General features: G+C 42.2%; 1 protein-coding gene across 1 annotated transcript in view; it reads left to right on the top strand.

Moving 5' to 3' along the window:
• smap1 (small ArfGAP 1) overlaps positions 1–20,000 on the top strand; it is a 223,736-nt gene that overhangs the window by 37,778 nt on the left and 165,958 nt on the right. Inside the window, exons 2-3 of the mRNA XM_063191296.1 lie at positions 6,078–6,211; positions 14,241–14,326. Of these exons, the coding sequence (XP_063047366.1) occupies positions 6,078–6,211; positions 14,241–14,326 (220 nt within the window). The remainder of the gene's footprint in view (positions 1–6,077; positions 6,212–14,240; positions 14,327–20,000) is intronic.

Here is a 20,000-nt window from a genome sequence, read left to right as displayed (position 1 = left end):
AACAGCTGTGTGTGCGTGCGTGCGTGCGTGCGTGTGTGTGTGTGTGCGCCAAGACTGAGAAATGCCCAGTCTCTGTGCCAATCGTCTGAGGTTGTCTGAAGTTCACACAGCCACAGAGGTTCTTTTGAAGTATGACGATGACCAATAAATCCCCCAACAGCACACTCCTCTCCTCTCCTCTCCCCTCTCTTCTCCTCTCCTCTCCTCTCCCCTCTCTTCTCCTCTCCTCTCCTCTCCCCTCTCTCCTCTCCTCTCCTCTCCTCTCTCTTCTCCTCTCCTCTCCCCTCTCTTCTCCTCTCCTCTCCTCTCCTCTCGTCTCCTCTATCCTCCGCTCCTCTCCTCTATCCTCTGTTCTTTTCTCCTCTCCTCTATCCTCTATCCTCTGTTCTTCTCTCCTCTCCTCTATCCTCTCTCCCCTCTCCTCTCCTCTCCTTTCCTCTCTTCTCCTCTCCATTGACCCCACCACCAGCTACAGCGCACACCAAAACTTTTCCCTGTGTCTCATCACACAATACACACACACACACACACTCCTCGTATCAGCTACACACAGACACTCCTCCCACCAGCTCAACACATGCGAGCGCAGTCTCAGACACACCAATACATCTGCCAGCAGCTCACATCTCTGTAAGAAGGGCGCTAGACCAGACGATAGGTGAGGAGGAGGAAGGAACGATTCAGGGGAGTGGAAATGACGAGGAGAGCAAATCACACACACACACACACACACACACACACACACACACACACACACACACACACACACACACACACACACACACACACACACACACACACACACACACACACACACAGCCATGGAGAAGGTGAAATTTCGCCATTGCTTTCACCATTGCATAATGTTGCTTTTTTATTTGCCACTGACAAATAAATTATAAAAAAACACTAAGCCACTCGACAATAAAATACTTTTTTGTGTCTGAAATTTACCAGCCAGTCTCATTTTTCTTTACCGACATTTGCCTGGTGGCTTTGGACGAATTTCCATTTCTCACAAACATCTACCCAATTTTCTCTGTCTGTCTCGCGCACACTTTCTCTCGCTCCCTCCTCTCTGTCACTCTCTCTCTCTCTTACTCTTTCTCTCTATCCATCTCTTATGCGCTCTCTTGTGGTCTCTATTTCTCACTAACACACACACACACACACACACACACACACACACACACACACACACACACACACACACACACACACACACACACACACGTCTGGTCTGCTCTGAGGGTCTGTCAGACGGGGGCATTAGCCCGAGACGAATTGGCCGTGTGTAAATGTGGCAATAAAATGCACTGTGGCTGCAGGTGAGGAAGGGGTGTGTGTGTGTGTGTGTGTGTTTGTGTGTGGCTGTAGTTGAGGGGTGTGTGTGTGTGTGTTTGTGTGGCTGCAGTTGAGGGGTCTGTGTGTCTGTGTGTGTGTGTGTGTGTGACGCAGGGAGACACACTCCACTGGACTCTTGTATTGGTCTGATAAATCTCATCTGAAGGAGGGCCTTTACCTGGAACACACATACACACACACATACACACACACACATGCACACCCCTGCTTCCCAAAATACCGTACACACACACACACTCACACGCACATACACACCTCATAACAGTTACACACACACACACACACTCACACGCACATACACACCTCATAACAGTTACACACACACACACTCCAAAACGGTTCCACACGTCGGTTGTGCTCTCCCGATCAGGCAGGTGATTAATGGGTTGGATAGTGAGGCGGACTGATGAGATATCCCCCCAAATTAAAAACAAAGGAGGCAGAACACCACGAGAGAGGAGGAGAAGAAAGGAAACAACACTAGAAGAGAGGAGGAGAAGAAAGGAAACAACACTAGAAGAGAGGAGGAGGAGGAGAAGAAGAAAGGAAAGAAACCAAAGAAGAATGCTACTGTCACCACTCGCTGCTTTTTATCAGCAGGGTTTTAGTCATCGATGCTCCACCCTCCTACCTATCCAACCTAGCCTTTCTCTCTTATTCGCCCTTTCTCTTCCTCTCTCTTTCTCACTCTTTCTCTATCCCTCTCTTTTATCAGCAGGGTTTTAGTCATCGATGCTCCACCTTCCTACCTATCCAACCTAGCCTTTCTCTCTTATTCTCTCTTTCTCTTCCTCTTTCTCTTTCTTAATCTTTCTCTGTCTCTCTTTATCAGGGTTTTAGTCATCGATGCTCCACCCTCCTACCTATCCAGTTCCAACCCAGCCTTTTCTCACACCATGCCCATTTTTACCATGTATTTCTATATTTCTTTCTCTCTCTCTTCATTTCTTATTCTCTCTTTCCATCTCTCTGTTTCTTTTTCTGTCTTTCATTCTTTCTGTCTTTCTCTCTCTCTCTCTCTCTCTCTCTCTCGCTTTCTCTCTCTCTCCTCTCTCTCTCTCTCTCTCTCTCTCTCTCTGTATCGCGATGCATCGTGGTAGTATCGCATCGTGGCATGTGAATCGTGAATCGAATCGTGAATCGCATCGCATCGCGAACCCCTTGCCAATACCCACCCTACTGTTCCCTTCATCCTCCTAATGTTTACAGTGTTTGCATTGACCATTCATCAACTCATACATCTGGCGTGCGTGCGTGCGTGCGTGTGTGCGTGCTTGCGTGCGTGTGTGTGTGTGCGGCAGATAACCTTCCCTTCCCCTTTAGTCAGTTGAATGAATTAGATCTCACCCAAAATGGCTGACGTGCAGTGATAAGGTGTGTGTGTGTGTGTGTGTGTGTGTGTGTGTGTGTGTGTGTGTGTGTGTGTGTGTGTGTGTGTGTGTGTGTGTGTCTGTGTGTGTGTCTGTGTGTGTGTGTGTGTGTGTGTGTGTGTGTTGAGGGGTGACAGGGGGCAGTGGTTCTACTGCAACCCAAACCCATTTCCCAGCATGCCCCAATGATTTATGGCCCTTCACTCTTCACCCATCACACACACACACACACACACACACACACACACACACACACACACACACACACACACACACACACACACACACACACACACACACACACACACACACACACACACACACTCTCTCTCTCTCTCTCTCTCTCTCTCTCTCTCTAGTTCTCTCTTGCTGGCTTATGCCTTGTTTCTGACCCATCTGTTCTCTGCGTTGCTTTACCAGCACGTGTCAACTGGCCACCTCTCAGGTTGTCAGAAGCACTTTGCTTCTTTTTCGCTCCCTCCCTCCCTCCCTCCATCCCTGGCTCTGTCTGCTTCTACCTACAACTCACACATCGAGGCACAAAACACACACACACGCACACATTCTGCCCCCACCCCCCTCTCTGGGAAACGGAAATATTACGGTTACATTTATTATCTTTATATATATTTATTATATTTATTATACATTTATTATTTATTATTATTTATCCTCTGTGTTTGTCTATGTAGTTGCAATTTTAATTCCCGTCCACTAGGTGGCGGTAGAGATTAGTGTTAGGAGGGGAGATACGTAAGAGCAGTTGTTGCTATGTGAACAGAACGAGATATCAATGAAGACAAATGATTGCGTTGAAGAACAGTAGTGGAAGAAAGAAGATTACAAGCTTAAATATTGATTTTATTTTCATGATTTAGTTGAAGAAACTACTTTTGTTAGTTATTATTCCCGTGAGAAGCAAGATTTGCGTGAAAGAAGACCCGGACAGTGTTATTATTGTGTATTTTCTTTCCTTTCCTCCAGTGAGTTTTTATTTTCATGTCTTCCCGGGCTAGTCGCGATATCAGCTGTCTTTGTTTTGATTCACGATATTTGGTGAAAAAACATGATCTGAGCACAAGACACATCTTTTGAAGATGTGTTACATTCATATTGTTGTATTATTTCGTTGTGTACGATTATTTTGAGTAACTGTGATGTATTTTGATTATAAGCTAAAAAAAAAAAAAAAAAACTGGAATTGAACTGAACTGTAACTGCCTATGCTCGTGAATACAGTTTAGAATCTATATGATTGAGCTACTAAGCTAGCGACTGGGTTTCATTTTGTGCAGTTCATGGACTGAATGGACTTACGTTTCAAATACTGCACTTTGAGTTTACATATTGAAGAACTGAAGAGAGAATGAGGAAAGTGTTGACAGTGTTGTTATCCTGCTATGCAGGTTGTTTTTTTTAAGAGCTTGATTTCCAACGAACTTTCGCCGAACTTCCCGTGCACGCGCGGCCAGTAGTGACTGACGTCTGGCCACTCGTCTCCTACAGCCGCGTTTCGTTCTGCATCCAGAGGCTCCAGAGATAAGGGGATCCATTAAGGCTACTACCCGCGTAGATGAACACTTTTGGACTTTGAGATTATTTATTTATTTATTTTATTTCTTTATTCAGAGCTCTGAGGTTTTTTCTTTTTTCTACTTTATTTATTCTACTTTTCTATTTATTTTATCTTCCTCTTTGAAACGGACAATACAGAGGACAATTTTAAGAGTCTATCCAGAGACAAAAGGTTACATTTGAGTGTTATTTATGAATAAATGCCGGCAATGTTTTCCAACTTTACCAACTGGTCATAATTGTATTTTTCCTGGTGAACCAGTAGCCTGTAGCCCAGCCCCCGCCCTGGGCGTCAACACATAGCTTCTGGTTCACCAGGAAAAGTTGTATTATCCTTTTCCTCGAAAAGAACCTTTGACTAAGGGTGCTCGGTTAATATCTATTTATACCGTATGCAGAGTACCCTACCTTACACTTGCTTGCTTGCTTGCTCACTGGCATGAAACGACGCCAACCAACCAACAAAACTCAACCACCCACGAGATCCCACCACCACAACTACTACCACCATCCCTGCCCCTGCTCCTGCCGCTGCTCTTGCTCTGTCCCCCTTCTCCCACACCCTCCAGTTGGCCTACACAGCTTTTGAATACATAAGAACTTGTGACCCTGAGATGCCCTGACAATGCATGGAAAAAGAAAACACAGCTTACAAAACACGACTGTCATACATAAAATGTAAATCTTTCTTCTCCATCGGTAACCAACCATCAGCTTTGTATGGAGATTTCTGTATAGAAATGTCTGTGGGAGGCCGTGCTCTAACGGTAGGCCATTGGGCCACTACGCCGGAGACATGTTTGATTCTGGCCCGGGTCCTTTGCCGACACTTATTTTCTGTCCGTCTCTCGAATGTCCTCTCAAATAAAGGCATATAAAGCCAAAGAAAAAAGACATTTCCGCTGTAGTTAGTTTCACCCCGAAAATGAACATGCCGCTGGGACTCAGCTGAAATGTTGTCTTTTGTCACAGACCTGCTGTTTAAATGGGGTAATCGGAGATCACCACTCTGAAGTCAACGGAAAGTCAAATGGAGAAAGTCGTAATTGTTTTTGTTTTTCACTGTCGGGTGTTACGAAGCGAGTTTGTGTTTCAGAAGTATGAAAATGGCATTCATCGGAACAATTTCAGTCTGAACAAAGAATTTGTGTACTACAAAGTGACCAGTGTGTTGGCTAATAATGAGGCAAAGATTTACAAGCAAACAGAGGAATACAAACACTCTGCGTTGTCTCTCTTGGTTACTTTTCTTGCAGTCGTTGGGTCTTTCGGACCTGGGACACACTTCATTACCGTGGCAGTAAAAAAGACAAGTGTTGTTTACCTTCTGATTTTTCAGGGTTTGGTTCAGGAAGGATGGTTGCATTCATTTGCAGGTTACATGTATTAATATATCGTCTAGTAATTAATGTATCGGTAGAAATCCGAATTTCTCGGCACTGCCGTGGCCTAACGGTAGGCCACAACGCCAGTGACCCGGGTTCGATTCCTACCCGGGTCATTTGCCATCTTTCCCTGACTCTCGCTCTCCTCTCTCATTTCTTGTCCACCTCTCAACTATCCTCTCAAAATTATTAAAAAAGGCTAACAAGGATTTCTCTCCATGTTCTCTGGTGTGATTGTGCTTGTCATAAAATACGGTCATACTCACTGCAATCTCTCTGTCTCTCTCCCTCTCTCTCCCTCTCTCTCTCTCTCTCTCTCTCTCTCTCTCTCTCTCTCTCTCTCTCTCTCTCTCTCTCTCTCTCTCTCTCTCTTGTGTCTCAGGACCACGATGGGCCTCCTGGAACCTGGGCGTCTTCATCTGTATCCGGTGTGCTGGTATCCACCGCAACCTGGGCGTCCACATATCCCGCGTCAAGTCCGTCAACCTGGACCAGTGGACCCCCGAGCAGATCCAGGTACACTGCCATGCCATGACTAATACACACACACACACACACAGACACACACACAGACACACACACACACACACACACACACACACATACAAACACAAGATACAAGATACAAGATATTTTATTTTATTTTTATTTGTCATGTGTATATATATGAAACATATATATACAATGAAAAGCTTCCCTGCTCTGGGAGTCCCAAAAAAAGGTTAAAAAGAATGTTAAAAAAGAAAAAATATATATTTAAAAAGTTGAAAAAATGGCAGGTTGGAGAAAGGGGAGATATGATAAGTGGATTTCTTCCTATGTTGGTGATTTTGTATTCAACAGTCTGATACATTGAGGGAAGAAGCTGTCCCTGAGTCGGCTGGTGTGAGCACGTAAGCACCTGTATCTCCGGGCAGATGGTAGAAGGGTGAAGTGTGTGTAGCTGGGGTGGTATGGATCAGCTATGATTCGTTTGGCCCTCCTCAGACACCGCTGGTTGTAAAGATCCTGGATGTTAGGTAGATCTGATTGGATTGTCCTTTGAGCAGATTTGATGACTCGTTGGAGGTCTCTCCTATCTTGGGCAGTGGTGTTACCATACCAGGCTGTGAAATTACCAGATAAAATGCTTTCTATTGTACAGCGATAGAAATTGGCTAGTATCCTACTCTCCATTCCATATCTGTGCAGCCGTCTCAGAAAAAACAGTCGCTGTCTAGCCGTCTTAGTGATGCAATTGATGTGATGAGACCAGCTGAGATCCTCCTTGATGTTGACTCCTAGGAATTTATAGCTATTAACCCTCTCCACTGCAGTATCAGCGATGTAAACACACAGACACTGCTGTGCTCGCATGATTTCTTGGACATATTCCTTCTGGAGTTCTCATAATTGTTTTCTGTATTTTATCTTTATTTCTTATTATCAACGTCAATAGAAAGTCTCATGCTGGTCGGAAACCGAGGCAAAGTCTCGATGACTAATACTTTAGCACACGCAAACGTACACACACACATACACTCACTAGGTATGGAAATCAAGCAGGGACGCTGATGAACATTGAAGGAAATTACACCTATTTTAAGGACACACACACACACACACACACACACACACACACACACACACACACACACACACACACACACACACAGCTCAGGGACCTTGTCAACTGTACACACATACACAGGGCCACTAACGGCTTTGGCTGGGCCTGGGACAACACTAGATGACCACTGTTAAGCCTAGGGCTGGGTAAAATAATCGATTCAATCGATAATCGATCAATATCATTTAAAATTCACATAATCGATTCACAGGGCACAAAATCGATTTTTTTTGCTCTTTTTTTTTTTTCTTTTTGTTTCATTTAGGTCTATGGAAAATACCCAGTAGGTATTAGTCAATTAGGCCTAGGCCTACTTATTACAAATTAGCAATCTGTTAACACTGTCAAGCCACAGCACTTTGACATTTTTATATAAAAATAGGCAACAGCATCTTTTGGGGGAAATCCTTGCACCAAAAAGGGAACGGATTGAATCGATTCGGAGTGAATCGAATTGAATCGAATCGAATCGTGATTAATCGATTCAAAACCCTCAGAATCGAAATCGAATCGATACAGGAACATAGCTGCAATACCCAGCCCTAGTTAAGCCCATTCTGTGTGCGAATTGTTGTGTGGGCATCTCTTTAGCTTCCTATGGTTCAGTAGCAGGTGCAGTATGTGATGGAGATGTGATTGAGTTCATCTACTGTATGTACTGTAGTGCCACCTCTGAGACATGGGAGGCTAAACAGGCTCCTCTGCACTCCTAATGAAGTCACACAGTTCAGTAACACATCCCCTATCTCATATGAGCTGGGTCGAAATGTCACACAGGCAGATCTTATAGAGACGGGCGCGCGCACACATAGACACAGACACAGACACAGACACACACGCGTACACAAGCATGCTCTATTAAACACACACTCTCTGAGTCTCTGCTCCATCTGTGATGTCTGTCAGGCAAGGTTGCAGACGGCACGCCAAGGCACTCGGCATCTCTGTTCAGAATGTTAATTGATGTTTTAATGGCTAATTAATTCCTGATGGGTAATTAAATGTGTCTGTCAAGGTCTCTTTTTTTTTTTTTTTTGCTTAAACCAAAAAAAGAGAGAGATTGGGAGAGCGAGCGAGAAAAGCGCTCACACTATCCTCCAAGAGAGAGGGAGAGAAGCGTTCACACTATCTTCCAGGCATTAAATCCATCAAACTCTACTCCATGTTAATTTGTCCTCTGCCTGTTTTGGCTGATTAGTGCATTAGAGTGTGTGTGTGTGCGTGTGTGTCTGTGTGTGTACTTGTTGGTGAGGGTCTGTGTGTGTCTTGTGTATTTATTCTTTTATTTCTTTATTTTTCTTTGTGCAGATACACAGGGGCATGTGTCTGTGTGTGTTGTGTATTTATTTTCCAGGACGTGATTGGACTTGTGTAACAGCCTGAATAAACAGTGACCTTTTGTGCACTTCATATCTCATGTGACTCTGAGTTGACATCAAGCCACCTTTTCTATTGTGCGTTTTCTCATCATGCATATCTTAATATGAAACAACATAAAGCCAACCTGGCATACTTATTTATATGCTGTATTTGCGTACACACACACACACACACACACACACACACACACACACACACACACACACACACACACACCATAGTCCTGGCCTGTGCACGCACACATCGCACCTAATATTGCAATGTTGCTCTCTTTGTTACTGCGTTCTTTATTGGTGTACCCGGTATCCACATGTATCAACTTGTAAATATTACAATGTGTATTTCATTTGCACACACCTAATATAACCCTTTGGTACACTAACTTTTATCTGGACCTAATATAGCCCTATAGTACAGTGCCAGTACATACTCTTGAATCCTATTACACACCTTTTAAACATGCCACTTTGATATAATGGTGGTGTTAACTTACAGTGAGGAGAANATACATACCTGCCGACCATTACGCATTTTGTGTAGCAGATACGGATTTTGACATCAAACTACGGCGCTGTCACTTCAAAATACGGGAAAAACCAATAGCAAAGTGTGTTCATGGGCCCAATACATTGCTCTGTAGACTTGCAACATAGAGGGTGGAGTTTATCTAGAGAGTTCATAAGCGTGTTTTATGGGAATCGGTCTGTAGGTGTCGCAATTTAGCATTGGTGTGAAAAAGCGGCCATCTTGTTTCAGCCATCCATTCATTTCCTATGCATGGAAGAGTCTCGCAATGCCTTAGAACCTTAGAACCCTAGAACATTAAACCTAAAGGCCTAACGTTTTTACAGTCCTGAACGACGATCCCGGGGGCATTTTTATTATCTATTCTGCCCTTTCGAAGACGTCGAATGCTTATTTCCTCCACGAAGGAGGTTTTGCTTGGGGTAGGCTACGGTCGTTGGTCTATCTGTCAGCATAACTCAAAACGTTCTGAAGGGTATTTATTAACATTTCTATAGGCTAGTTGGTTAATTCTGGTGGTGGTCTAGATCCAGGATTTTTTTTTTAAATTGCCATTGCCATTGCCATTTAATTTTGACATCACAAAAACAAGGGAAGGATAGACTTGAAAAACAAATAGGATGCCATATAGGGCTATAGGTCCTAATTATTTGTTAAGTAAATCTTCATTAAATCTTCATTGGCTTCCAGGGACAACACTCCTAGCAGCCTAGGCCTACAAGTTGTTATCATTAAGATTAGGTTATTAACCTAACTATTAACCGAACTGGTCGGCATAATGGCATAATGTACGCTACCTAGGCCTACTTTAAATCGCACAGGATATCGACTGACTCGAGATTCACAGCCGTCGTTAACTTCGTTCTTTTGATGCGTTTTTTATTTCTGTTTTTTTTCCACACACTGCCTGATTAATGCCTAGGCCTATATTGTTTTTTTGCGGTGAAGAAGAAAACTTAAACCCCTTGCCCTTTTGTCATCCCCCCCCCCAATCGAAATTTTCACCACAATCCGTCAATAACTTCTTTTTTTTTTTTTTTACATACACTGTAATACACTCGATATAATAACTAGGCCTAGTACTAGCATTGGACAGCAGTGCAGAAAGCCTCCAATGCCTATTCCATTGTGGTTCAGTGTCTGACAATAGGTATATTGGAGCCATACTCTAAAATTAATTTAAAATTCTACAGCTAACCTTACAACAGAAGAATACATGATTTGGTATAAAGCTCAGTCAGTGAAGAGATTCCCGTTGATTCGGAAGTATATTTCTCGGTATTTTACGTGAAAATCAAGTAAATGTCGCCCATTCATCTCTATGTATTTCCAGCGATTTTGAGCGATTTTCACACCAGCCGCCATTTTTTTTTGGAACAACCGATTCCCGGAAGCTAACATGGTTATGAACCCTCTAGATAAACTCCACCCTCTATGCTTGCAACCAGACAGAGCCGTAGATATGGCCTTTCCATTGGCCAGCAACGTGTGTGGGGGGAATATTGACCAATCAGAGCGCTAGTTTGAGGTCTTCATTTGGTGTGCTGCGCTCCTCTCGAGTCGAGGCATCAGCTGCCGATAGAAAGTTTGCTTCGAAATCACACAAGCAGAGAGACTGAGTAATATAGTCCTATAATCTCTGACACAAGTGTCCTCCTCCTGTCATCATGTATTATCCATCTTGGTACTGTCGCTGTAGTTTTACAAGTGAGCACCGTCAAAATCACCGTTTCAAAGGTAAATGGGCTTTGAGAAAGGTGGACTGCATGTATGGGAATAGTGAATTGCGTCCAGTTGCTAAATTCGTAAACTTATGAAAAATAAATAAAGGCCGAGGTCTGTCGTAATGGTTCACCCAATGTTTCGCCGTATTTGACGGGAATATGTTGTTGCTTGTTTGATATTGGACCGAAACGAGATTACTTCCGAATGAGAAAATGTGTCGATGACTGCGCTATAAATTAGCAGATTAGCAGCAAACTAAATTCGGTTTCCTTTGCGTCGGATCATTTTAACTCGGGGAAAATATTAAGCGATATTTCTAACGGTTGTGCTCGGAGTACATCCGTAACCTACCATGACCACCGTATAGGAATACTGTTCCCCCCCGAGTCGTGACCCATTCTGTGAACAAGTGTAACAGGTCGTGCGTCATACCAAATATGCATCACTCCACGACTACTATCCGTAATCACGTATGGCAATCTATTATAAAATCAATTCTCCTATCATCATATATGTGCCGAACAGTGAACAATAGCCAACTCATGGCGGCAGATGAGGGTAGATAGGCCTACTATTATGCAGAGAAGTACAAACAAGAAGCGTGCATGCCCCTAAGTTAGTGCATGCCCCTATACGTCCCAAGAGCAATGGCCATTAGCCCCCGTCCCTCAGTAGAGCCAATGACGCATTTTGTACCGAATGAATGCAAGTGTGATTTTGATGTTAGCCCCCAAGGCAACCTGATATTATCCTAGTTTAGATAACACTTGTCTTTATCTTTTTCTCTACTCTGCTGATGCTTCTTCACAGTAGGTGACAACATTACCATTTATTAATATTGGGGGAGATGATGTAAGAATCATTACAATTCAACTTTTTGTTCATTAAAATCACTGAAATGCCTCTGTATTATTAGAATCAAAGTATACATTTTCCTACATGTACCTTCTACAGCCAAAAAAATAATCAGCAAATGCTTCAATTTCATACTCAATTCCAGCTCCTTAACACCCCCCAATTGACCAAATGCTCTGTTTGGCTGGTACATAGGATAACTTAATAGGCCTATAGCCACTTACTAGCCAGACTGGTGGTATGTTTGACTAGTAAGATTAACAGCCATATTGGCTGGTGATCAATAAAGTTAATTTAGGGGCCTGAATTCCAGCACACTATATCATAGCATTTTATTGGTGTTATGGTGTGAAACAAAAAAAAAACATCTTCCATGAAAAATTAATAAATTATGGTAGTTCAAAGCACTGTGAAGAGCAAGATAAACTATTTGCCAGATATACAGGATGTTAGGCTAAAATGCATTAAAATGCAGGAAATTGCATCTAAGAAAAGCAATTTTTCTCGGGGAGGACCCCTAAACCCCCTGCCTGAATGAAGTGTCTCATATCTTCCCTGTTGACATTTGGCAACCCTAGGTGTAGGGCAGACTATGCAAAACAAAGTAGCCTCTCAGATGGGACCGCCGGCGGCCCCGTTGCTTTGCCATGCCAAGTTGTTGCGCCGTGAATTGCCGCGCCGCGATAAGTTGCTACTCAAAAAAATTTTGTAAAGGTTGGCAGGTATGGAATAAGTATTTGATCCCTTGCTGATTTTGTTGGTTTGCCCACTAATAAAGACATGATCAGTCTTTAATGTTAATGATAATATGTATTCTTATATGGAGAGACAGAATATCAAAAAGAAAATCCAGAAATTAACTCTAAAGAATATATAATAATTGATTTATATTTAATTGAGGGAATTAAGTATTTGATCCCCTGCCAACCATTAAGAGTTCTCATCCCGCAGATCAAATGGCACTTCCAATCAACTTGTTATCTGAATTGAACACACCCGTTAATAGTAACCTGCACAAAAGACACATTGAATCTGCAGAATCAGTCCATAGAATCAGTCAATCAATCAAACTAAACTCGCCAACATGGGACAGACCAAAAAGCTGTCAAAGGATGTCAGGGACAAGATTTTAGAACTCAACAAGGCTGAAATGGGCTCCTGGGTATTAAAGAGCAAACTGTTGGTGCATTTCTTCCCAATTTTAGGACATATAAAATGATCATCAATCATCAATCTTAGGCCTGCCTCTAGTTCCATACAAGATTTGACCTTGTGGGAATTTAATAACCAGAAAAAAAGGAGACAAAGCACCTTAAAACTGTATGGGAGGAGCTAGGAAATGATCTCAAGGCAGCTGGGACCTCAATCACTAAGAAAACTATGGGAAACACTTGATACCACAGCGGATTAATATCCTGCAGTGCATGTATGGTACCCCGGCTTCAGAAGGAACCTGTTCAGGCTCACCTGATGTTTGCCAATGAACATAAAACTGGATTAGGATATGATTGGGAGGTGCTGGAATCAGATGAGACCAAAATCAAACTGTTTGGCATTAACACAACTCAATGTGTTTGGAGGAAGAGAAATGCTGCCTATGATCCCAAGAACAACACCTTCTCCAACATCATAAATGAAAGTGGTAACATTATGTTTTGAGGTTGTTTGTCTGGCCAAGACACAGGACAACTTCAAATTGTCAAGAAATGGATGGAGGGAGACATGTAAACGTACAATGCTGCATGCCAACCTCTTTCCCACCACCACTAGACTGAAGGTGGGTCATGGATTGGCCTCCCAATATGATAATAATCCATAACATACAGCCCAAGCAACGAAGGAGTAGCTCAAGCACAAGCACATTAAGGTCATGAAGTGGCCTAGACAGTTTCCAAACATTAACCCTATAATAATCCTGTTAAAGGGAACAGAAGCTCCCATTTGGCAAGCTACAGTCATGCAACTTAAGTGATTTAGAGATGATCTGCTAAGAAAAGTGGACAAAAATCCTTTCTAATATATCCACAAACATTGTCATTAACTGAAAGAAACATCTGACCTCTGTATGAGAAAACAAGGGCTTTGCCACCAAGTATTTTGTCTTCTTTGACTAGAGGGGTCAAATACTTATTTTCCTCAATGGAATACAAATCAATTAAAATATATTCTTCAAAGTTATTTTCTGGATTTTCTTTTTGATATTCTGTCTCTCTATATTAGAATACATTTTATCATTAATATTATAGAATGATCATGTCTTAATTAGTGGGCAAACCAACAAAATCAGCAAGGGATCAAATACTTATTCTCCTCACTGTAACTGTAATGAACAATCCTGTGTTTTCTTGTGAGTGTTTGTTTTGGTTGTTTGTTGTATAAACATATAATGGGGGAAATTGACTAAAATCTAATGAATAATCCTCTGTTTCTTGTGGTTGTCTGTTTCTCCAGAGTGTCCAGGACATGGGCAACACCAGGGCCAGAGTGCAGTATGAAGCCCACCTCCCAGAGAACTTCAGAAGGCCACAGACAGACCAGTATCCTTACCCATATACATACCTGCAAACTTGTCACCTTTCGGCGAAATTCGCCGTTTTGATTTCAAAATAGGTGACTTATGTGAATCGTGCAGATCCGAAGAGTTTTTTTTTTTTGGAGGAGGGGGGGGGGGGTAGCCAGTAGCGCCCGACTGAAGTTCTGAAGGGCAAACAGCTGCCTGTCTGATATACGTAAAGACGGCGAGATGTCCTACATTACCCATAAACACTTGTCATGATGTAACCCACACCCATTGGCTGCCGTTTAATCACAAGGACGCAGCTTCACATTCACTGGCTGCATGTTTGAAGGCTTGAAGCCCGCGCGGAACCGGTGTTCATAAATAAAATGTCAATAAGAGGACGAGCGCGGATTACTTCGGTTTTGTAGGTTTTCAACGGGTGATGAAGAATGTGGCAGTGGTTAATGCAAGGTTAGGTGTCGGTGAATGCAAGTAATAACTGTAGTGACGCTGGTCAGAGCAGGACAGCGCTGGGAGAATAATGTCAGTAGCTGTCAGATTTCTCGTCTGACATTTGCCAAGTCCTCGCAAATGCATACGATGGAGTTGCCGTTTCCTAATAACGCCCACGCGATCGCAAATACCCTGCATGGATTAGACATGGATGTGCGAGTAAGTGAAAAACAATAACAAACAAAACAAGAAACTACCGACGTTATGAAAGTAAGTTCTCCGTGATGTTATTGTTTGTTTATTTTCGACATATAGATAGGCTATTAGCCTACTTGTCATTCCTAGCGCATGGTAGTATATTTAATCCTGGAGGAGTTTAAAGTCCTAAAGCAACAGCATAACGCGCATACACGTTATTGCACACGTGTGTCTGTGTCTGTGAGTGTGTTCTCTCCTGTCCTCCTCTCCCTTCATCTCTTCTCCTCTCCTCCCTCTCTTCTGTGCATTGTCCATGGTATTTGACTTGTGCTGTGTGTGAAGTTTGAATGATGCTGTATGGAGGATGTGAAGTTTTGTTGTGTGGTTATGTGTTTTTGTGTATACCCTATGTTAAAGGTGTAGTTTGTGTGACGCGTGTTGAAGGCATGCTGTGTTTGTGTGAGGTGTAGGCCTATAGGCCCTACTGTATGTGAGGTTTGAGTGATGGCGTGTGAGGTTTTGTAGTGTTTGGCTGTCTGTCTGTGTTTGGCTGTATGCTAAATGTCTGCCCAGGTGAAAAACCCATATACTTAAAGTGTACTTTATTTGACCGTACTTAGTACAAAGTGTACTATTTTCGGCGATTTAAAGTGCGCTTCATTGCACTATTAGTGCGCTGAAGCACTACTAAAGCAGTACTTCAGCACACTTGCAGCACACTGAGGATGCTAAATTGGCACTGCTTTTGGACAACTTTAAGTGCACTACAAGCATATTTTTGAAAGTATGCTCCAAACACGCTTTTCATGCATTCGTATGGCATTAATAGTGTGCTTGAGTACACTTCTATAACATTTTATTGTTACTAGAAGTACAATAAAAGTATATTAACTTCATGCTTCTTTGGACTACATTGGAACATTTTAAGTCTGTAAAAAGTATATCATATTAAGTATTGTAAATATATAACAGGTTTGCTTGAAGTATATTTACAGTACACTCCCAAGTGCAACGAATAATATAAATGTAATACTACAATCCATGCTGGTTCTCAGAGCTTGTACATTACACACAGCCACATGTTACAGTAGTGATACAGTATGCATGCCTAGCACGACTGACATTTACAATCATTTCATTGTCACAGAGATTTCAGATACACATTTCACTTTACTTCATTCTTGTTCCACCTTCCTGCAGTTGATCATTTGAATTGATCACTAATTGTGACCCTATATTTTTTATTTGAACAACTAGTTCCAACTTACCTCTCACCATGATATCATGGTAAGTGTGAGCCTATATATACCAGAACATATACATGACCATCATAATGACGGTGGGAACATGGCCATTTTTTTTGTACCACTTTAAAATGTTAAAACTCCTACAATAAACGCAGAATATAACAATGAGTAATATTTTCATGCAAACCAAAGATATTCCTTAGAGGTAAATGGCTTTCTGTTTGAGAAATTTAGCTCCAAGAAGTGCATTGCATGATGGTACATGCATGATGGTGCATGATGGGTAAATTGACTTTGTGTAAGCACATTTTGAATATATTTGGGTGAAGTACAATCATGGTGCACTTAGAAAAAGTGTACTTGCAATATGTGGAAGCGATTTACTTTAAAGCGCACTATAGAAAATCACACTTCAAAGACATTTGGGTGAAGTGTAATCATATTGCACTTTAAAAAAGTACAATTGCAATATGTTATTAAAAAATACACTTTTAGTAAGTTCACTATTAGAACTCTATTAGTATATTCCTCTAAATACACTTTAGCCAAACATCTTCGAAGTACACTTGAAGTATGGTTCGCTAAGTGTACTTTCTTTGAGAGCAACTTAATTACATCTAATTTTAAGTACACTTTAAATAAGCATATTGTAAACATACTTTTTCTTAGCACAAAAAGCACAAGTGCACTTTTAACATGCTAAGTACACTTCAGTCATGCTTTTATTGTACTAAATTGAACCACTTTTTCACCTGGGTGTGTATGTATGTGGCATGTGTGATGTGATTCACTGTTTTCAGAGGAAATTGAATGAAAACTAATAGAATGGAATACAATGGAATAGAATAAAAACTACATTGAAAATAATGGGGGGGGGGTAATGAAATGGAATAAGTAGAACTGGGGTGGAAATGTTTAAAATGGATGATGTGAAATGTTGAGAGGTAGACACTAGACAGGAGGTTGTGTGCTCATGTCAGTGGAGCTGGAAATAGGGATAGAGCACAGAGATAGGCTAATTTGGCAGCACTGAGGGAAAGGAGGGTGGTGGAGGAGAAGAACATGGGCAGAAAGGGGCACATTTAAAAATTGCAAAGAAAATAAAATATTAATAATAATTAAATGTAGTAAATAAAATATTGTCTTTTTTTTTGATGCGGGGGGGCGTTGGGGGTGCGTTGGGGCTCGCGATAGTTTGTCACCTTTTTCAACCCTCCTGAGTTTTCAGGTATGCATATAATGTGCGTGCGTGCGTGCATGCTCGCAAATGTTGTGTAGTTCCTCCTGTGTTTTTCAAATGCCATTACCTAAAGTATGGTGAAGTGGTTTACAGACTAAGTGTATATCTTAATCAGAGTAGCGTTAGAATGGGAGTTCACCATTTATCTTTCTCTTCATTTGCACATACATAACTTTTTAACAGGTGTAACAATACAAATGCACATCGACAAACAAATGTTATCACATGTATAATTTGTCCTCAACCTGTTTACTTTTGCAGTGCTTTTTTAAAAAAATCCCACCCTTTCTTTGTTTTTGTTTTTGTTTGTTTTGTGTTTTGCATCTGTGTCCCTGGGGACTGTAAGGATTAGAGAGGGTGACTGTGTCTAGTGGCAGTGTTGGTGTCTGTCTGTTGATAGTGCTGCTTGTCACCAGCCTGTCTGACACCTGCTCCTACTTACTCGCCTTTGCCGATAGATCGCACACTCTCTGCGCGTGTGTGTATGTGTGTGTATGTGGTTTTTTTTTTGTGTGCGTGTGCTCTGTGCTTCCTCATGTGTATTTGTGTGTGTTTGCTCGTGAGTGTGTGTTTGTTTGTTTGTTTTTTGTTTGTGTGTGGTTTTTTTTGTGCGTGTGTGCGTGCTTGTGTGCATGTGTGTTCCATGTTCACTCCTCCATGGTTGGCAGTTGGGGATGACTGGCCTGATGATGATCAATGCTTGTTGTGACAGGAGTGGCTCTCTTTCTTTCCCTCCTCTTTTCACTCTTCTTCCCTTCTTCCCTCTCTTCTTCTTCTTCTCCTACCTGTCTTTGTTGTTGCCCTGTTCAGCCCCTGTGCACTGCTATGACACAGGGTTGTGTGAGCGGTAGGCTGTTGTGATGTCTAGGGCTAGGATGAGCCAGAGGATGAGGATGAGGATGGGGATGAGGATGAGGATGCCAGAGGATGAGGATGGGGATGAGGATGAGGATGCCAGAGGATGAGGATGAGGATGAGGATGAGGATGCCAGAGGATGAGGATGAGGATGAGGATGAGGATGAGGATGAGGATGAGGATGCCAGAGCATGAGCAAGGAGATGTTCTCATCGTTGAGTCTTTCTTCATGGCTGTATCTTAATAGATAGGGTTGCATAGTCTCTCTCTCTCTCTCTCTCTCTCTCTCTCTCTCTCTCTCTCTCTCTCTCTCTCTCTCTCTCTCTCTCTCTCTCTCTGTAACACATGCACACGCTTGCACCTCCCTCTTTTTGCTTCTGCTGGCCCTCAGGCAGGGAAGCGGAGTGGGTGATAATGATGTATCGATGTGCATTGATGTACCGTTTCAACATGCAAGAAGACCTTTCTCTCGCCGCATTGAGAAATCAATGGATAACATAACCTCAGATTTTTCATTGAGGAGTGTACTGCACAAAACGTTTTTCATCCAGTTTTTCCAAGTGGCTACATGTACATGAAAAACTTTGTATCTTAATACACTTTAAATGCTGTGGAAAAGTATTGCTTAGTTCATACTTTAGGGAGTACCTCCTTCAATCAATGGGATGGTTTCTCTCTGCAGTTGCAATAAACCATGTAGTAGGTACTGAAGTGTGTGTGTGTGTGTGTGTGTGTGTGTGTGTGTGTGTGTGTGTGTGTGTGTGTGTGTGTGTGTGTGTGTGTGTGTGTGTGTGTGTGTGTGTGTGTGTGTGTGTGTGTGTGTGTGTGTGTGTGTGTGTGTGTGTGCGCGTGCGTGTGTTCATGCGCTCATGCGTACGTGCGTGAAAAGTTGATAGAGAGAGATGAGTTTCAGGAGTCAGAGAAGAATATGATGGTGATGGAGAAGAATATGAATCATATGTAATTGCAATACGGCTTCTCTTCTCCTGCCTGAGCTTCTTAAGCTTCAGTAAATGCTGAATGGTAGCCCTTGAATGGAACGTCTTCATGTGCTGTTCTTTTGTATTTGACTGAGACACACACACACACACACACACACACACACACACACACACACACACACACACACACACACACACTTTAATTTTCCTTGGCTTGATGTGGGCCCCATAGTGTCAATTGAACTTTGTTAGAATGCCACAGCCTATCTGAGTATTGTTACAGGGAGATATGGCCGTTCTGAAGGCAAAGGGGGTTCAACCCAGCAAGAGGAAGGTGTACCTAATTAAGTGGGCTGTGTAAGTGTAAGTGGCCCCCTGCTTCTACTTAACACTGAAGGCAGCAGACCTTCAATGGCAAAGTATCTCAATAGGAGCAATGGGCTTTGTGATTTTGGATGACATAACGCAAAAGTAGATTCTGTAAAAATAAATAGACGTTCGTGAAGCTGCACAATGATGGACTTATTATTATGGTTGTACAAGGTCACACGCACTACAGCATTCACTAAAACTCTGGAAGCAGAAGACCTTATGGTAAAATAACTAATCGGGAATTGGCTTTTCCCATCTCTCTCTTTTGTTATTTTAGGTGACAAAACGGCAAGATTGTATTCCATTAAAAAAAAACATTTATGAAGCTACACAATAATGGACTTTTTTTGCTTGTCAGGGAGGGTGAGTGATGCACCCATTATCAAAGGCTGTTTTCTATCATT

This window comes from Engraulis encrasicolus, chromosome 24, assembly GCF_034702125.1.
Source record: "Engraulis encrasicolus isolate BLACKSEA-1 chromosome 24, IST_EnEncr_1.0, whole genome shotgun sequence".
NCBI classification, from domain to species: Eukaryota; Metazoa; Chordata; class Actinopteri; order Clupeiformes; family Engraulidae; genus Engraulis; species Engraulis encrasicolus.
Note: the sequence above shows the minus strand (reverse complement) of the source record. Positions and strands in the feature narration are given on the sequence as shown.